Genomic DNA, 20,239 nt, shown 5'->3' on the forward strand with positions numbered 1-20,239 from the left:
GCCACGCGAATAGCGCGTGTAGGCATCTCATGGTAGATATTCCTCATCTCATCAGTCATCAGTCTATAATAATAATAAAAATTGATTTCCATTCACCTTGTAATAAAAAAATAGGGAAAATAGCACCAAAAACCCCAAATTATATTACTTGTGATAAATTTACCCTGAACTTTTTTTTTGTGACATGAAAAATCTCAAACTATGTCACTTGTGACAAATTTACCCCGAAATTTTTTTTGTGACACGAAAAATCCCAAACTATGCCATTTATGATACATTTACCCCACAATACTTTGACATATGGGCATTTTTGTCTTTTTTCTTTTTTTTTTCTTTTCTTCTCCGGCGAGGGCAGCCCTCGCCGGCGTCGGGCGACTTCACTCAACTCAGGCGAGGGCTGCTCTCGCCGGAGAAGAAAAGAAAAAAAAAAGGAAAAAAAACAAAAAAGGAAAAAGACGAAAATGCCCATGGGCCAAAGTATTATTGGATAAATGTGTCACAAGTGGCATAATTTGGGGTTTTTCGTGTCACAAAAAAAAGTTCAGGTAAATTTGTCACAGATGGCATAGTTTGGGGTTTTTCGTGTCACAAAAAAAAGTTCAAGGTAAATTTGTCACAAGTGACATAGTTTGGGGTTTTTGGTGGTATTTTCCCTAAAAAATAATATCAGTTTCTACAAGTTTTTTTTTAAAAAAAAACGTTTTCTATATCTGGAAATTTCACTTCTCACAAACCCTAAAGCACACAATGACAATCCTAAAAGAAAAAAGAAAAAAAAATCAGGCATATTTAACACAATATTCATAAATAAAGAAGTGCGAAAAAAAGAAAGAGCAAATCGAGTTATATTAAATGGTCCGTCCCGTCTTCACAGCTAAAGGCAAAGTCCCTCGTGACCATATATATATATGTTCGAGACCAGACCACGTAGAGAGTCCATAGACGCAGGCTCACCAACACCGAGCTGAGCCCCGCAGCCGCACCGCCGCGTCGACCGCGCCCACCGGAAACCCCTCCTCCGCCCTCCTCGGAAGCTGTTTTACGCTCCTCGCCGGTCGTCTCCGCCATGGCAGGGCAGTCACGGAAGTGGATGATCCTGGTGGCGACGATCTGGATCCAGGCGTTCACCGGGACCAACTTCGATTTCTCGGCCTACTCGTCGAGCCTCAAGTCGGTGCTCGGGGTGTCGCAGGTGCAGCTCAACTACCTCGCGGTGGCCTCCGACCTCGGGAAGGTCTTTGGGTGGTCGTCGGGATTGGCCTTGATGTATATGCCCTTGTGGGTGGTGCTCTTCATGTCGGCCTTCATGGGGTTCATTGGCTATGGCCTCCAGTGGCTCGTCATCAGGGAAATCATAACCCTTCCTTATATCCTGGTATGTATCTTGATCCCTCTCTGTCTCCCTCTCGAAACAAAGAAGAAAAAAGGGGGTTCAAAAATGATTTGGGTGATTGAAATTGTGCTGTGAACCCAAGAATTTGGGTGGATTCGAGTCTTTTTCTTATATATTCTTGGGTGTCTTGCTTTTTGCGATCTTCTGGTCCACTGTGTGGGAGTGATGAATTCCATAAAGATTAGGTTCCTTTTTTCTCTTCTCTCCATGCCCATACTGCTGTTCTTTATTGTCTTTCTGGTTAAAAAAACCGTTGTTTTGACCCTAAGTTCATCATATGAACAGTGTCACTAAACAATCAATCAGAGAGCAGAAAATGAGATGGCCCTACAAACTATTGAGAGTGCAGCAAGTCTCTTCTCTCATCACTTACACTAGTCATATGCACTAGAATAACGTCAACGGTCGAACATTTACTAGTTAAGTCACATTGCACGATCGTCGTTGTGCTCAAGCTCATACGAAATTTTCGCCAGCAATGTTCTTAATATCCTGCTCCTGATTAGGGGTTCTGATGAGTTCTTGAGGAATAGAAATGTTTTGAGAGAGCTTCAAGATTTACCATTCTAGAGGTCCCTATATTTCCATCTGGGTGGCCCGTGTTGGAGATTTTGACCTCTTCCTTAGTTTCAAATGATTGGTTCAGTTTCCTTTCCTCTTAGTCTCTCTGTTTCTTTGTTCTTCTCAATAAATCACAGCCACATCTTTTAGTTCTTCATCTTGTAATTTGAATGCATTGTAAGGGGTGAATTCTGCTTCCTTCGCTTGCATAGATCTTCTAGGTGTCCGGGTATTATCTTTCTATGGCTGCAAAAAAGTGGGCACTCCAAGGTTTGTTCTTGCAAAGTACAGCTAAACAATAGAATATTACATACGCAGTCGACACGAAAGCATAGTATTAATCAAGCTAGGTGGATCGCTCGGCGAATGTACGTCTAGCGGGAATCTCGTTCATTTTTATATAAATTGTCTGAGTAAGTGTGAAATATAAAAAAAAAAACTCGTATTCATTTTCCACTGGCCACAACACTTTTTGTTTCCAAATTTAGGAGATTAGGAAAAAGAACAAAATTAGGGTTTTGGCAAGTAGTTCGACCCATCTTGAATCCTTCTGCGAGCAATCGAGAACTCGCACGTCATGCGTCAAAAAATTCTTCAACGATGCAATTTTATGCTATTTATTGCAGTTTGTCATTTTTTATTGGCACTTTCACAGACTAAATCACAAACAAAATTTGGACCCCACGATGACAATAATTTATTGGACTTTTCCAGGTTTCGTTTCCTTCTTTTCTTTTCCTTTCCTTTGTTTTTTTCTCTCCAAGAACAGATTTCGTGCTTCCCATTTTCTTCTTTTTATCTTTCTTATTTGTTTAATGTTGGTGGGACCTTGAATGTGCTGTGGCTATCAGATTCCATCAGAGTATTCAATTCAATGTCATGTTCTTACTTGCTTCTTCTTGTCTCTTTGCAATGGAGCAGCTCTTTGCTTTTGAATTTTATTAATCTCGATTTAAGGGAAACCAGTGTTGAGGCACGTATTTGCGTGCGTGATTATGGATAGAAAAAATAAATCATTTTCTTTTGAAAAAAGTTCGGTGATTATCTAATTAAATGAATGTAGTAACTAGTTATTAAATATGTGTCAGCTGGGTGATTATATGATGAAGAATGAAAGAGTCATGGCTTTATTTTGATAAAATACAAAAAAAATCATCCTCATATTTCATCTCATTACTACTTACCCTCCTCTACTTTGATAAAACACCGATTAACACATTGAGTTTTGTCATTAGAGACTACTTTGTATCTCCACATAATTATCTTATTTACAAAATCGTCGCTTTCTTTTTGAAATTGCACCGCCCAAGCCCTAGATTTCCTACCGCACCAAACACCAAAACTGAACTCAAAAAGTAACAGCCGAACGCTAAACTCAGTTGTGCCACCTGCCCACCGTTGAAGCCTTCCGACGCTGTGCACACCGTCACGGTGGCGGTGGATGGTGGTAGACAATGAAAGAGGTGAGGGTTTGCGGGTGATTGAGGTTAGGGTTTGCAGGGGACTTGAAGGATTGAAAATTCTAAAGAGGGGCAATTTGATCCTTTAGCAATGAGATTTTGTTAGAGGATGGTAAGTGATATTTTCTAAAGTAGAGGAGGGTGAGAGGTAATAGGGTAAAAAGTGACTTTTGGTACTCTATTTATTTTGATGTAAGGGTGATAATGGAATATCCAAGAAGTGAGACAAACACAAGTTATACAGCCATTCCCTCAATAATGCAGATATAGGTGTGGGTAGTTAGTTTATGAAGTAGGTGGCTATGGAAGATCTGCGGTATTTGTACTATGTAATGGAAGAGTAATTTATTGGGAAATCTAAAAAGTGACACAAAATGGTGTTTTGACCAAAATATGTTGATATAGAAAGAAGCAGTATTGATGGGTCAATTTATACATGCACTATGTTTGATCCCGACGACATGCAACATATAAATTCCGGGGAAAAAGTGAGGAGCTTCTCATTTGACATGGGTACTCCAATAATTTCATGCGAGCCATGCTTTCCTAGGTTGATTTGAAACCTAAATGAGCCTAGATTATGAGAATTTAGAATTTCTGCACAATTAGATGAAAGGGGCTGTTCAAGGGGTAATATGTGCTAAGCTAAACCCTACGTACCATCCAATTCATTGTCGTCTGTCGTCGTCATCCGCATGTTATGCTTGCGAAGAAGTCGTGCATCTTTCTATTAAGTGGTGATTAGTGTTTGCTTACACAAAATAGAATGCGTATTATTTTTGTAAACTTACTCAATATAGAGGCTAATTCAGTAAATTTGACTCTAACATTTCATCTCTGCTTTTCTCTTTTTGTGTGCCACACATTCTTTTTATTTGATGTTACATTTTAAGACATCCTACCTGTGGTGTTTGGTGGCACGATTCCACCAACCACATGGACTTCCAAAACAATCTTCTACATCAATCCCTTCGCACCTCCCACGTACCAATCAAAGTATTGGGGTGCTTATTTGACACTAAAAAATTGATATTTTAAAAATCGTTTTCCTAAAGAAGAAAATATTTTCATTTTCAATTACAATTTACAGCTGAAACATTTTGAATATGTTTTTCATTAATTCATTTTTGCTACCATGACCGAATATTAGTATAGTACCACCTGATTGGCCATGAAATTTCCTTTTTTCCTATCCTAGAAAGAGACAATTTATAGGGTTTTAGGCATTTCTCTCTCTCAAATAAATAACCATTTTTAAGGTGTTATGTGACTATTGAACCGATTCGTCTTTATGAATTTGCTTATTACATGTAGCATATTTGGGTGTGCTTTGATTACTATCTTTAGTTATTCGAATTACTTTTGAGGGAAACTAGATCCACTCTTTGGCAAAACTCAATTACTCCTAGTAGATGCGATTCATCCGTGATGCCATTTAATGCGAAAGCGAGATCCCCGTGAAGTACACTTATTGAATATATTAGCTCGTAGGTACACGACATAGCCTAGCCATGAACGTCTTATTCTTTGATCTGATGTGATGGATCAGCTACTGAATGATGAATCTACCACAAGTAAGGATTGCATATGAGTTATTTTTGTCGAGACAAGCTCTTTTTCTCCTTGTTGATTAACAAAAGCTATATATGTCATTTAATTAGGAGGAATTAAATCCTCGGGTCACCATTTAGGGATATGCTTCTTATTCTGAACGAATGAGTTGTAGATAAGTCGAGACGCTCCAAATTAATCCCTTGTGATATGCTTTATGATGACACAAGATATTTCAACATGTCGGTTCAACTAATCTCTCCGAATGCATGCAAATCTTCCCATATTAGTCACATCAGTTTCGTTGGTAAAAAAAATGCACAAAAACATCAACATGTTTGGGTTGCAGCTACTAACTATCACATTACAGGTCCATTCCTTGTTGACTGCCTATTACAGCCAATATTTGTTTGGAGTAATAGATATCACAACGTAATCTCTATTACAGCCAACTATTACATAGACCCTTCGTGTAGTAGATATCACAGCCAGGCCATAATAGCTATACCGGAAAGATCTCTGTCTTTTCTTTTCTTTTTTCCACGCACTCTACCAATGTTAGATTATTAATTATAATTGTAATTTGTATTATTCTTAGTATAATGATTCCGTTAATTACTAATTATTTTAGTCTATGCTCAGCTTTTTATAAAAAAAAACACCATACTATCAATTATAGAAGGAATAATATTCTTTTAATGATAAACTTATGAGTATATAACAGTATTATATATTGAATTGTAATATCTCGATAAATTTATATATTAAATCGTAATATCTTGACAATACACATCAGGTATTACACTCAATATTAGCAATTAAAGTGTTGATCACCGTAGATGTAGCATTATATATTTTAATATAACCACATGCTATGTGCTTAACTTTTAATTATAAGCACACATAAATTATAACGGTGTATATAAATATATGATATACCTAATTATATATCTGACAATTTATATATGGTGCTAAAATTACGAATTATTGTTGACTGTTCTTTTTTAATTCTAATTTTAGGACAACTTTGAAATTTCTGATTCTATTCTCCCCTTATTACGTTGTGGCAGGTCTTTCTTCTATGCTTGTTGGCCGGTTGCAGCATCTGCTGGTTCAACACCGTGTGCTTCGTCTTGTGCATCCGCAACTTCCCGGCCAACAGGGCGCTCGCGCTGTCCCTCACGATCAGCTTCAACGGTGTGAGCGCCGCCCTTTACACCCTGATCGCCGACGCCATCAACCCGTCCTCCAGCGCTCTCTACCTCCTCCTCAACGCCCTGGTCCCCCTCATCACCTCCTTCATGTCCCTCGTCCCGATCCTCCGGCAGCCCTCGCTCGACCCCCTCCCGCCCGACGCGGTTGGCCGCGACTCCCTCATCTTCCTCATCCTCAACATCCTCGCCATCATCACGGGCGTCTACCTCCTCCTCGTAGGCTCGACCTCCGACACCGCCTCAGCCCTCCTCCTCCTCGGGGGAGCGCTGTTTCTGCTGTTTTTCCCCCTATGCATCCCTGGGATCGTGTACGCTCGGGGCTGGTTCCGCCAGGCGATCCACTCTAGCTTCCGGGTCGAGGGCTCGTCGTTCGTCCTGGTTGACGACGACGACCTCGAGCTGCATAAGGAGCTGATAACCCGCGAGGCAAGCATCCACGAGAACGGGCTGACACACCTGATCAGCGATAACGGGTTGTCGTACGGGCTGACGAGGCACAAGGCCGAGGGGTGTTGCGAGAGCATTGTGGGGAGGCATCAATTGGCAATGCTCGGTGAAGAACATCCTGCAAAATTGCTGGTGAGGAGGTTGGATTTCTGGTTGTACTACATTGCATACTTCTGCGGAGGGACCATTGGCCTTGTGTACAGCAACAACCTAGGCCAGATTGCTGAATCCCTGGGACAGAGTTCGAACACCACGACGCTCGTCACACTCTACTCATCCTTCTCCTTCTTCGGCCGCTTGTTCTCCGCCGCTCCCGACTACATTCGCACGTAAGTGAACCAAGGTCATTGTACTCAATTTCAAATACTGTTAACTTGCTAGCCAACTTGATCAAATGTTGTTGCCTCTAACCCGAATTTCGTCCTTTTGCAGGAAGTTCTACTTTGCGAGGACCGGGTGGTTGACGGTCGCGCTCTTGCCCACTCCGGTCGCCTTCTTCCTGCTTGCCGCGTCGAGCAGCAGTGCAGCGTTGCACGCGAGCACCGCCTTAATTGGGCTTAGCTCAGGGTTCATATTCGCAGCGGCGGTCTCGATCACATCCGAACTGTTCGGCCCCAACAGCGTTGGGGTGAACCACAACATCCTCATCACCAACATACCCATTGGGTCACTGTTATACGGGCTCCTCGCAGCCATTGTCTACGACGCGAACACGAGATCCGGCTATGGCATAAGCATGGTCGCCGACTCGATGGTGTGCATGGGGAAGGACTGCTATTTCCAAACGTTTGTGTGGTGGGGATGCATTTCGGTTGTGGGATTAGCCTCTAGTTTGCTATTGTTCTTGAGAACCCGACCCGCTTATGATCGGTTCGAACACAATCGGATCATCTCTAGTCAACTGGATGTAGGGCAATAATGCAATTGAATTCAATAGGGAAAGTTGATTACAGTTTAACTTAGATTTTGAGTACGTGCTTAACTCGGTCAGTGTTGACTGTATAAATGTATCATTAAATTTTGCTTAGGAGCTCTAAGACGTGAGAGAGGGTGAGATTGGACAACTCAATTCTTAGTATAGTTGGAACTTTGCCACTGTTAACAAAAATCAAGGATGCAGTCGATTTGGGTGCCTTTTAATAACAAATTGAAACGTCAAACATTCTTTACTGATTCATCATGTTTCTTTATTTGGTGACTTACCAACTTTACTTCTGATTAAATAATCCAATAACCAAAGTTGGTTGTTGAAATCAATCATATAAACCTTGGTTACTAACTCTAAAGAGAGTCGGCAACTGAGAAGTAGTTGATAATTTAATATGAGAAATGTGGATGAATCGCATAAATTGAAATTAGTAATACCGTATGGGAGTTGGTACATTCAGGGCACAATTTAGTAAAGGCAAATAATGCCATTGAAATTTATAGGGAAAGTTGATTATAGTTTATTTAGATCTTGAGCACGTGCTTAGCTCGATCAGCGATTGACTGTATAAATGTATCATTAACATTTTGCTTAGGGACTCTGAGTCCTGGGAGAGGGAGCAATTGGACAACAGATCAAATAATCAGTTAATACTTCTCAACCTTTACGTACAAATGTTTTCTTGAATTCTAATATAGCCATACTATAAGAACATGTGAACAAGAATCCCTTTTTACTAGTGTCCAATAAACCTCCTTATCTTACCCATAGAAAGAACTCTTGTGATCAAGGAAGTTCAGCACACCTCGCACCTGGTGTTCAGTGTGCTAGAGACAAGTGCATAATTACAAAAAATTGGTGGAACAGCTGAAGCGACGAACAGATAGTAGTGTAGCACACAGATGGACAGAACAACATAGTGACACAATTGTTTCTACCTTAGTCACCCCAAATATCCGCAATGTAAAAACAAAGTGACTTCTTGATGATTGCTATAAAAAAAAAAAAAAGACAAGAAGTAGGCAACATAAATGAGCTTTCAGACTCGTTAAACCACATTAAGCTAAAATTGATAAATTCTAATGCCATAGAATGTAGGAAATCTTTTGCTAGGCGCGTAAAACCATAGTTGACAACTAAATTAACAAGAACAAATAAGGAGCTGTCTACACACCTGCCTGCTTTGTACTGCCTGCTCCAAATGCAAGCTAATCTCTTTAATACTGCATACATCAACTATGGTGAGGTCAGGTACAAAGGCATTTCCATTTGCATCATGTTTAATTTGTACCGTCTGGCGTCTTCCACGTTCACCACGCGCCATATCCAAAGAATTACTTCTAATTGGTAACACCAAATCACGAATTGTTTCATTATATACATTGAAGCCTGAATTGCGCCTCCATATTAGCATTGTGCAAATAAAGATTAAAAAAAACAAATATAGTAAATAGTACTTGCAATTTGTACTTCTGCCTTTGGGCTAAAAAGGTTTGACTAGTCTGGTATATTTGCTCGAGAGAATGCGGTACAATTTTTTTAATTTCGAAGCATTAGCTATACCCAATATGGTATATGTTTTCCTCGAACCTATTTGACCATAAGCAAGTATACGGCTCTTGAACCTATTTGTTAACTATTGCACTTCGTGGCCCTCGCCCGTGGCCCTTGCCTAGTGGCCAGTGAGGGTCGGCCGGCTCTCACCTATGACCAACAAGAGTTGGCTAGCAACCTTGCGACCCTCGTGGGGCTTAGAAGAAAAAAAATGAAAAGAAATAAAAAAAAATTATAAAAATTGTAAACGTCAGCTCGGACCGTGCCACGAAGGACGACTGACATCCACATAAGCAATTTCTTTCTAAAAATAGCCGGATTGACTCAATTTGCAAAACATGAAAAAATTTATGACTCAATTGGCAAAATTAAAAGGTTTAGAACTGAATTGGCCAAAATGCAATAAGATTAAGAGGACTTTTTGGACAATTTTCTCTAATCAAAGAAACTACCGTGCACGCAAGTATCACTTATAGTTATCAAGGGCGCTCTGGACCAACTGTGATATCTTAACAAAAAAGTCTTGCTGGGAAGCTATCAAACCTGAATGGATACTTTTGTCCATATTGTGGAGACATTTATGTTCTGCTTCAGGTCAAACTAAAGAAACTAGGAATATCTATGGCTCGGAGGCATATTCAACTGAAGCTCTATTTGGTTCGTAAAAAACGTAAGGCATTGACAAGATTTTCTCTAACTTGCAGGACGTACTTTTTACCACTTGGAAATAATTCATCGCCTCGATCAAGAGTTTCCATCGATGTTGGATAAGAGATGATTGTTTCAATTTCAAGACCATCACCTTGCAACAATGGAGGCACTCGGCAAACACTCTTATATTTCATTTTCTTCCGGAAGTAAGCAAGATCTTAGTAGTGTTAAGATCATATATGTTATGTATGTGCCATTGGACAGGAGTTACCGAAGTGATGGTGTTATCTACACTTTTCCTTAGTCGTTCTACCTCGACAAGTTTGAACTCCTTGCAATTCAGATATCTTCCTATTCTGCTCATAACGCCTGTTATTTCATGTCCAAATCCTCACACACTTGACAGCTGTTCCTTGATCACGAATTCTATACAAGGTGCAACAGAAATAACATCTACAACTACAAAATGATCGGTGCTTTTAACCAGCCATCAAGACTTCGCACAAAATCGACAATTTGGGGACAAAACCAAGAAAACTAGCAGGTTCGAGGAATTTCACATCATACTAGCCACGGTACCAGAACAGTTTCACTCAAGAGTTCTCTAACATGGTGACAGCACAGAAAATCCCTGCTTTGATGCTTGTTGCATTCCTGTCTCTCCACCAAAAAGGGGGATAAAGAAGGGTAAAATTCGTCATTGGAAAGTATCGGGGGAAAATAATGATAAGCAATTGTTGGAAAAGAGATGCTGTCGATGCATATCCAACAAATCGACTACTGTAGTTAATCATAATATATTTTACAAAAATGGCATGAAGAACAAGATTCCTTCTCGCAGGTACCCAAATTCAACTTATACAATGCCATATACACTTAAATTTGACAAAATAAATGCCCGAGGGAATCACAAAAAAGAAAAAAAAAATCATGAAAAAGAAAGCAGGGGGTTGAATATGACTTGCCACAAGTGGAATTTTTGTTGACGTGGAGAAACAAATTTCAGACCGCATCTGTGCAAAATAATGACGCCACAAGTCTTGCCAATGCTCGACCAAATGCTCAGAAGTCGAGGGAGCCCAGTGGCAGTGTGTTTCTGATTGTCCACATATCCACTTAAAAGAATGAAGCCAATTTGGAGAAGAGAACCGCTTGGACTCCTGAGTTCCCTCTCACTCCATCATTTGTTCACCAACTTTACATTCATGGATATGAATCTCGACATATCCGTCTTCTCATGAGGAAATTCAATCGGAGTTGGAATCATATAAATCACTTGGGCAAGGGGTCATGACCTCCGACTCAAGTAACTGGAGCACCCTGTGCATGGTTGGCCTATCCTCTGGGCTAGAGGAGACGCACTGAATTGCGATACCAAGCAGAGCATCAAGACTTTCCGTCTGCACACCTTCACACTGTGGATCGACAATCTCTCGTTGCCTATTTTCTGGGAGGAGCAAGTTTAACTGCCAAGGAAAATGGATCACTACTACGCCAATACTAATCACAATCACACACGCACATGCATGCATGTAGAACACAAGCACGTGCATTGACATCAATCTGGGTGGTTTCCGGAAGTAGTGGAATTATTTACTCGGAAAGACCTGAGGGACTTCAGATCTCAGACAAGAACTATGTACCAATGAGATATAATAAGGGCATCCAGCTTTCATTCATTTAATAAATGGGACTAGAGAATCCCAAAAGTTTTGAGAAGGAAAGCAAAAAGCGAGACATCTAGATAAAGTTAATCTTCTCTGCAGATATGAACAACACAATTCAGGTCTTGATGAGAAACTAGATCAGGTAACAAATACTCATAGTCACAATAAGCTACAACATTCCAGTAAAGCTACATAGCAGGCAAAAGGATCTTTGTAGTGTTCATCTGCATTAACTAGTTACTACAGTTTCTCATATTCAACATCTTGTTATAATGGGGAGAAGTCAAGCAAACGTTTTATACACTCAGCAGAGTCAGCATCAAATACATCTGACAGAGATATGTAGACTACTACAGAGTTCCATATCCCATTTCAATTTCCTGTGAAGTACACTGCACAGCCTTTGCTTTCCAATTCGATTAAGTAAAGGAATCATGGCTTTCCATGGTTTGTTGACCATGGTTGATTTAATGCATGTGACGACGAAAAGCTCTTTGCTAAGCCTTAAAGGTTTTATACACCCAAAAAGCACACTCAGAGAACATTCTTGCATAATTCTTAAAAAAACAAGAGATCCATAGGGAGTGAACTTCCTGTGTTCAGTAGCATATCCTTCAACTGATCTTCAGAAAAAGTTCAGTAACTCATTTCAATTTCATTGTCCATGTCTCAACCAGAACCCTATGCAACTCCAATAATTCAACAGAATTGAGAGCCAGCAGAATGACCATTATTTTATACTTACCCAGCCGACAATGTTAAGGCCTTTCTCTATTAGTGTAGCATCAGTCGGTCGCTTTCCACTCAGTACTTCCAGCACCAGGACTCCAAAACTATAAACATCACTCTTTTCAGTTGCTCTACCACTTTGCATATACTCTGCATATATAATAGTTGAGGAATTCAGGAAAGGTTAAAGCTAAAAACCTTAGTATATAAGAAATAAGCCAGATCAGAAAGATCCCTTGAGAGAGTTAACCTACAGACTAGGACTAAACCATAATCAACAACACACAGTCCGTAACTTACTGGATGCTATTATGAGAAGTACAAAGAAATATAAAACTACAAGTAATCACATCTCTGGTCCATCTACTCTGGTGCTGGTTCCTTTTTGGTCCTTGTAGTTTTGTCGCTTGACATATAGTTAAACTTATCTTCACAAAATTGGAGACCATCAGTGGTCCAATCACACTAAAAAAGTGTGACAGAACCAAAATGGAGACAACAGGACTGAGGACTAACCTAGCAAGGCATGCGCTTCAAGGACTAAATGTCAATATTATTCCTACTGAATGCTATTGCAATTATATCCATTGTCTTACAGTTGGCTGATTCATTCCCTTGCAATTCATTATGTTACAGGTTGCACTCTCACTGCCTCATTAAATGGATTTCATGTATTTATTTGCAAAGGACTAAAAAAGGCCAAAAAACCAACAGTGTAGGGGTGAAATATCACATTGATGGGCAAAACTAATTAACATATCATTTTGCTGAAACGTTAAGTGAACTTCTAAAACCATAAAGTCTTGTCTGACCACAATGACTTCCAGTCAGAGCTACCATCAAGGTCTATTTAGTCAGTCAGTCTCCTAATGTTAACTGCTTCTATTCACTTTGTCGATTTGGTTTCATGCCAAACATCCAAGAGAACTTAATAATTAGAAAGAGTAGATGCCTTGAATGCTTTCTTGATGGATTATTTTGGTTGTTTACAAAAGTGTTTAGTTATTAGGTCACTTCTCTCATTTTAAGGCAACTGCATGATCACTGTCCAAGAATGACATGCTTTGGGCAGCGAAGAGAGGATTTCACTTACAGTAGTAGCACCAAATGAAAGGACCGTGCCCTTCAAATAGCAAAGTCAAGGTATCTTACAGTTAGACAAGTTAAGACTATGGCAAGCAGAACGTCCTTTAATACAGCTATTCATGGTTAGATGTTACAATCTTACCTGGTGCTAGGTAACCAAATGTTCCAGCAACAATGGTTGTAATGTGAGACTCCTCATCCTCCAATAATTTAGCAAGCCCAAAGTCAGACACTCGCGCCTCAAAATTACCATCAAGCAAAATATTGCTCGACTTTATGTCACGGTGAATGATTCTTGGGGAGCAATCATGGTGCAGATAAGCAAGTCCTTTAGCTGCTCCTACAATGATATTACAACGCGTCTCCCAGTCTAATTGCTCTGACCTTTCTGCAAGAGCAAGCACATCAAGTAATTTTTTATTTCTTTTGGTCATAAGCACATCAAGTAATTGAAAAGTCCAATTTACCCAATAAATGAGCAGTGCTACAAGATGCTTATGTTAAACTTAACTATAGTTTACTGGACAAAAACGAGGCTATATGCTATCCATTTAATAGAAGATATTACAACAGCTCTTTCTATTGCCATACGAAAATATGAATGATACGACCAATAGTCAGATACAGTATCACCACGCAAGGGTAGCACCTCTCCCAAATTGAAAATGATGCTCAATTGACATAGTCATGACTATCCTTCAATTAACAGAGGTAAAGAAGACAACTTCTACAGGGTAAGTAATTCATGGACCACAAAGTTAATTTCTACAGGTTTGTTCTATTCCATTACCATAAAAATCTTTATTTGTGCCGGTAGTTGTCTCCAATTAGGATCTGGTGGCCTATTCCCCCCCCCCCCCCCCCCCCTCCAAACCCAATCAAATGGACCTAATTAGCAGTCATAGAACAATGTTAGACCTAGAGTATGCTGACGCACCGACATTTGAGATACTATCTCTAGCATAAAATAGATCCCCTTCAATCACCCTGCTCTTCCCATCTGTTTCTATTCTACAACCAATAAAAGGAAACGGTACTTCTGTTCAGCTTCCTGCCTTGTTCAGAAGGTAATACCATATTCAGCAAGTCAAGTCACATCACATCATCAATAAGCATTTCCTGCCTATTAGACTAATATAAATGGCAAAACCAATAGTGTGCTATTGGGTGCCGCTAGTACACAAACGGCAGGACTACCATTGTGAGTGTGCTGCACAGCAGCTTTCTGTAAAGAGAACTTAGAAAGAGATAAACACTCACCATGAAGTGCTTCATCAAGGCTACCACCAGGTAAGAAGTCATAAATCAGCAATTTCGCCGTAGGAGAATTACAATATCCCCTCAAATTCACCAAGTGCCGATGTTTTATGCTTCCGAGAATCTCGAGCTCCCTTTCGAAGAAGCGGTCAAATCCATCATTTATTTTGACAATTTTTTTCAACGCAAACACATTACCATCATCCATTGCAAGCCTGTACACCATTCCAAAACCCCCACAACCTATTATGTGTTCCTCGTTCAGTGTCTCCAATTTTCTTATAATGTCTTTCGAGGAATATGGCAAGTCTCCATGAAACATGACAACTGATGCACCTGAAGCAGTAGGATTATGTTTGAGATTACAAAAGTCAACAAACTTACATGATAGGAATAGCAAAATAAAAGATGCTCAACAAATATCTTGCATTTTTTTGTAACAGCACGCACCGCCATTGATATTTATAGCAAAACCTTTGGTGTCATTTTTGCCAAATTTCTTGTACAGAAAACAACCCCAGAAACACATCAGGGCCACCAAAAGCAGTGCACCCACAGTGGCAGATGCACTTATAAGCAGTCGGCCAGAGTTCTTCTTTACACCTAGTCTTTGGGCTGAAAGACATAAAACCATCATGTGGTAAGAAGTAGAACACATTCAACTTTCAGAAGTTCCAATCAGCACGTCCAGCAATACCTGATGCAGGAGATTGGGAATTCGTAGAAGGTCCTCCATTACATGCTGCATTGATCTGTTTTCCACACAGGCCCTTGTTACCTGTAAAGCTGCAAAAGTTTTTCTCGTCAACCAGTAAACTGCAGCAGAATGCTGTAGATTATAATGCATTAAAAGAAAAGGAACAAATATGAAAGATCATTTGACTGCAGAGGTAGGTACTCACGAGCTTTCTGGAAAGTTGCTGAGCACACCATCAGATGGAATTGCTCCAACAAGAAAATTAGCAGACACATTGCTTCACATACAATCAAATCATATTGAGAATGTTAGAGTGACCTTTTCCAATAAATTATTATCAAACTTCCACTGTCTAACGTCAACAAAAAACTCACAAGGTAACAAGTTTATTCAACTTTCCAATAGAAGGAGGGATTACGCCGCTAAGAGAGTTGCCTGAGATATCCCTGAAAAGTCAAAGAGAGAACTAAATAATTCAAGAGAGAACAAACTACTGGCACATTTTATATGACTCATGCACTCTCTCCCCCCCTATGGGGGTGAGTAGAAGGACAATCGCATAGAGCTCAGGCCCATTGCTAGTAGAATTCACCTACAAGATCCTCAATAAGGAGAACAAATAACTCACAGATTTCGTAGATTGGAAAGATTTCCCAACTCACTGGGTATTCGACCACTTAAGTAGTTACCCTGCAAAAAACTGCCCAAAAAAAACGCTTGCTTGAACATTAAGTAGACATAAACAGGACAATACTCAAATAAAACTTCCAAAACGGAAAACTAAACCACCACACATGCATGATGACTAAGAATTTCATCTAATACAATTCTGTGATGTGTCAACAGCGGCTTAAAAAGAAGTCCCGTCTCTGTAAAAGAATTAAAAGAAAAACGAAAAAAAAATCCAGATTCTATAAAGGAAAACGGGAACAATAAACAAAGCCATCCTGCAAATGAAGAGCTATTTCAATCAATAGAGAATCCAAGTAAGAACTTACATTGCCTGCAACTCTGTGCAGTTTCCCAACTCAGAAGGGATCGCCCCATAAAAGTTGTTGTCATGAAGAGATCTTTAGCAAAATACACATATAAAGCATTAGATATAGAGGGGAAGAAGAAGAGACGAAAAGGCAGAAGGAAATTCACAATACATACAGATATCTCAAGTGCGCAAGCTTCCCAAGATCAGGTGAAATGGATCCACTCAATTTGTGATAAGAAAGACTCCTGTGATCAACATAAGGGAAGTGTTTCGGCAAATCAATATAAGGGAATTTACTTTTGCTTGTTTCAATCTTTTTGAAGCATACATATTAAATCTATCAAAGAAAGGAGAGAAAGAAGAATAGGACAATTTATTATGCCATCGACACACTAATGAATCTTAAGGACTAGTTTAAGGTAATCCAATAGAAAAATGACGCAGGTTCCGTTTCTTTGAGATGGCAACCATAGGAGATCAAACCATATGCCAAATCAATCCCGGGAATCCCGTCATCTACGCAAGATACGTATGCAGACGAATCATGCTTAACTTAACGATTACTGGCAAATTCCAGACAGTATACCATCCGATCTCAACCCATTTCTAGTTGAGCAAAGTCCAGCCGAAATTGTAAACCTTTTTTCTGGTTATGGCAGTGCCCTAAAAGCAAAACTGTTCGAAACACCATAAACCTTCTTATTAGTAAAAAGAACCTCAAAATGATCACCCGCAAGCTGCAAATCCCATTACCACGCAATATTCCAAAAACACCAAAGACTATAACCGCCAAGCCTTACACTGATTGGCATCAGGAATATAGATCCTCTTGCACTATTTCACTAGATTTTTTTATTTAGTCTTCAATGAGATCTGGATATTCAAAGTGTTTTCTCATAATCTCCTTACACATCCAATTAAGGTCTCCAATAGCATTGCGAATATAAGACATAAAAGATATTTTTGAGTTTTGAAAGAGATGTAACTTTAGTAGAGACACTTACACTTGTCTACCATTTTCAGGCTAGATCGACGATCAGTTTCAAGTCCTTTTTCTCTTTACTCTTGTATTAGACAATCCCATAAAGACTATTCAGGATAACATTGTCCAGTGTATGCCTTTGATGTTTATCTGTATTGCATGTAATAAAAAAACTCCATTGTGCAGTTCCGGTGGGCACTTAGGAGTGCACTGGGCTATCATGGGTTATAGGAGGAACTATTGGGGGTTTTCACTCAAAATATAGTATGCCAACTACTTAACTCACAGCATATTTAAACAATATACAGAGTGGTAGGTAATACTCCAGAAGTGCACATAGGCGGAGGAATCTTGTAGTTGCTTCTTGAATTGAAATTTGAGATAGCTAAGTACTTTATAGAAAAAACTACATGTTAGGATGTTCTTTTCATTTTGAAAAGCTTAAAGTTCTTCTAAAAAAAACCTGCATTCTTGCTCTAGATTTTAACATCTCTTGCTAGTATTTCCCGATGGCCTCACCATCCTACCAAGCACTCATCTTTCTCATGAAAAAATTGAAGGCTAAGAGACATTATAGGAGCATAAGATTTTCTTAAGGCAACACTGCTAAGCAATGATGATAACAACTTCGACAAAGCGAAGATAAGCACGTACGCCATTGATAAAGTAAGTTCCCTAAATTTCATACACAAGATCTTCAACACACAAACATGTCAATTGACGTTTGAGCTCACAGTGCTAACATAGTATCTGCTTGACACACCCTTTTCAACCTGATAGAAAGTGAATCAGTCCAAAGTTTCGTGAACCAAACTAAACTTGACACATAATGGAGAGGTCACACATCAAGAAGAGCTCATAGTCCGCTCCATCTCCAAAAGAATAATTACAGAAATAATAGGAAGCCATGTGCAAGAGGATTAAAGAAAAGTTTTCCAGATAGGTTTAGAGCTTACAAATAAATTACATTCTTCGATACAGAATCACAAGTCACTCCTTTCCATTTACATGGGTCAGGATCCTCCGGTCTCCACTGAAGAAGGACGTTATCTGAAGTAACGACTGCAGATCTAAAGCTCAAAAGCGCCTCACCTATGAATGTATGAGTAAGATGTCTCAGTAAAAATGCTCATGTAGATCCAAGACGATGTCTACTACATATTCCCACTCTCAATGAGCACATTACTCCCAAAAGGAACTTTTCTATCTGCTTTTTTATGCATGTAGCCTAAATTGCAAAGAATAAAAATTAGCCTGAATGCCAAAGAACGAAATTTCAACTTTCACAAATTAGACCTGATAAGAAATGTACAACTATGAGAGATCTGATCCACAGGAATAGTAGTTCAACTATAACATAATTGAATGATACTATCTCCAGTGAAAACGATATCAAAATGGGTACGACTTACAAGGATAGGGCAAAAATAATGATACTCTAATGACAAAACTTTGAGTAGAGATTTTACATCAGCATTCAAAATTTTGTTTAGTGAAGAGATCAAACCAACAGTTCACCGTACCATCAGGGCTGAGAGCTGTACTTTTGTTGATTGAGCCGTAAAGCAGTAAAAGGCAAAGCAACCATACTCCTTGGCGATTCATTTGACAAGTGCCCATCATGGCACTGGTCAAGCATAATAAAGCTACTCCAAATCATCTGATGTGCCAAGCTCTAGAATAATTGAATTGTACATATAGCTACAACTGCAAAGATGCCATCTTGAAGGAAAGATATACGATAAAATCCTGAAGGACAGAAAAAGAAGGAATTAATGAAAGGCATTAAGAAACCTCATCAGTCATTAAGTTTAATGAGTTTAAATTAAACTGATGTGCAACTCACTCGTGGCAGAAAACATCGATTGTCCTAAACAAGTTAAAAAATTACATTGTTACAAAATAAACACCCACACGGACAACCAATTAACCCTTTAATCATTTAAGTGCACTATAATGTAGCAAAAGGCAAGGCGAACGATGTACATCCCTATTGAGTAATCCCATCATGATATGAGTGCCTGGATAACAGCACTAACTCCTCTCTTCAGATCCACTCCTCACCAAAAAACAAAATTGCTTTGACATTTCCAAAATGGCCACACCAAATATCAGTAACTACAATAGTAAGTACCTAGCACTAAAAATTGGAACCGAGATTGACAATTTAAATCGTGCGAGTGCATGGAAATACTTTGGATTCTCTCAGGGCATGGCAGAACCCGGAAAAGTCAAGCCATAAAGACGGAGTTTCATAGTTTTCTTCTCATTTCCGGAAGCTGCCGACGTTAGCGTTTTTCACTAAACAAAATTATACTGCAGCGAAGACACTCCTAGGGGAGCAGATTCATCACATACACACGGTATCTAATCCATCCCCAGGAGTAGAAGAGCTTCATGCAAATCTTTAAAAAGGCCAAGAAGTCACGACTGACTGCACGGCGCAAGAAAAATTCCAAAGAAAAAAAAAACCCAACTCCAGGATCAGCCACGACACCGAACACCCAATAAGAGCATCTCGATCACAGCAGCTGCATTTCCCCCCAATTCAGCACCATGGCACCAAGGACCACCACGATTACCACCAACTCAGCTTGCTCTCCCCAGAAGCTACTCGAAATGCTCCACACGCGCGAAGCTCGGAGCACTGACTATCGCTTCCAGACACGCGCCGGTCGAACCGTTTCGCCGCCAAACACGAGGCAAAAGACTAGACCAAACCGAACCGAACCGAACCGAAAACGAACGACGACCAGCATCCGAGCTGAAATCGAGCTCGGCGCTCGACATCGCGGAAGGGAAAATCGAACAGCGCGCAGAAATCAGAGAGAACAACGCCGGAAGCGCACCTCGGGCTGATCCGGGGCGATTGCCGGAGGAATCCGCCGGGGAAATGCAGGGGTCCGCAGCCGCGAGACGGAGGGCCGGCGAACGGCGAGGAAATCGTCGCTTCTCGCCGGAGATTCGTTCGATTGCAAGAGTGTAGAGAGAGAGAGAGCTTAGAGAGAGAGTGGTGTGAGCGAGTGTGTGGGTGGGTTTTGGGGGAGGTGTGTGCGTGTGTGGGGGAACGGATGCATTGG

The 20,239-nt window shown here is 40.0% G+C and overlaps 2 protein-coding genes across 3 annotated transcripts; one reads left to right on the plus strand and one right to left on the minus strand.

Moving 5' to 3' along the window:
• The first annotated feature begins 908 nt into the window (after window positions 1–908).
• On the plus strand, window positions 909–7,588 carry LOC115675633 (protein NUCLEAR FUSION DEFECTIVE 4). The gene is made up of 3 exons (XM_030598360.2): window positions 909–1,375; window positions 6,036–6,955; window positions 7,059–7,588. The coding sequence occupies exons 1-3, from the start codon at window positions 1,067–1,069 to the stop codon at window positions 7,543–7,545; spliced, it is 1,716 nt and encodes a 571-aa protein (XP_030454220.1). The 5' UTR covers window positions 909–1,066; the 3' UTR covers window positions 7,546–7,588.
• Window positions 7,589–10,523: 2,935 nt separating this feature from the next.
• On the minus strand, window positions 10,524–20,090 carry LOC115675452 (LRR receptor-like serine/threonine-protein kinase FEI 1). 2 transcript variants are annotated; one of them, XM_030598108.2, is made up of 14 exons: window positions 20,009–20,090; window positions 18,683–18,908; window positions 18,116–18,251; window positions 16,351–16,422; window positions 16,194–16,265; window positions 15,824–15,895; window positions 15,570–15,641; window positions 15,401–15,472; window positions 15,196–15,284; window positions 14,949–15,113; window positions 14,502–14,834; window positions 13,384–13,629; window positions 12,172–12,305; window positions 10,524–11,225 (listed from the first exon to the last, which is right to left on the minus strand). In XM_030598108.2, the coding sequence occupies exons 2-14, from the start codon at window positions 18,780–18,782 to the stop codon at window positions 11,007–11,009; spliced, it is 1,782 nt and encodes a 593-aa protein (XP_030453968.1). In that variant the 5' UTR covers window positions 18,783–18,908; window positions 20,009–20,090; the 3' UTR covers window positions 10,524–11,006. The 2 variants fall into 2 exon arrangements, with proteins under 2 accessions (XP_030453968.1, XP_056174302.1); XM_056318327.1 differs by lacking the exons at window positions 10,524–11,225; window positions 12,172–12,305 and adding an exon at window positions 12,538–13,278.
• Window positions 20,091–20,239: the final 149 nt, after the last annotated feature.

Source organism: Syzygium oleosum, unplaced genomic scaffold (assembly GCF_021117445.2).
Source record: "Syzygium oleosum isolate NSW1041296 unplaced genomic scaffold, Sole_v2.1 Sole_v2.15, whole genome shotgun sequence".
Classification (NCBI taxonomy): domain Eukaryota; kingdom Viridiplantae; phylum Streptophyta; class Magnoliopsida; order Myrtales; family Myrtaceae; genus Syzygium; species Syzygium oleosum.

Bases quoted from the DNA above. Each gene is read 5' to 3' on its own strand.
- LOC115675633 (XM_030598360.2), top strand. From the start codon at position 1,067: ATGGCAGGGCAGTCACGGAAGTGGATGATCCTGGTGGCGACGATCTGG. The intron at 1,376-6,035 runs GTATGTATCTTG...ACGTTGTGGCAG, and splicing joins TAACCCTTCCTTATATCCTG to GTCTTTCTTCTATGCTTGTT. The intron at 6,956-7,058 runs GTAAGTGAACCA...GTCCTTTTGCAG, and splicing joins GCTCCCGACTACATTCGCAC to GAAGTTCTACTTTGCGAGGA.
- LOC115675452 (XM_030598108.2), bottom strand. From the start codon at position 18,782: ATGATGGGCACTTGTCAAATGAATCGCCAAGGAGTATGGTTGCTTTGC. The intron at 15,896-16,193 runs GTAAGTTCTTAC...TTTTTTGGGCAG, and splicing joins TGCACAGAGTTGCAGGCAAT to TTTTTTGCAGGGTAACTACT. The intron at 14,835-14,948 runs GTGCGTGCTGTT...CTACTGCTTCAG, and splicing joins TGCTATAAATATCAATGGCG to GTGCATCAGTTGTCATGTTT.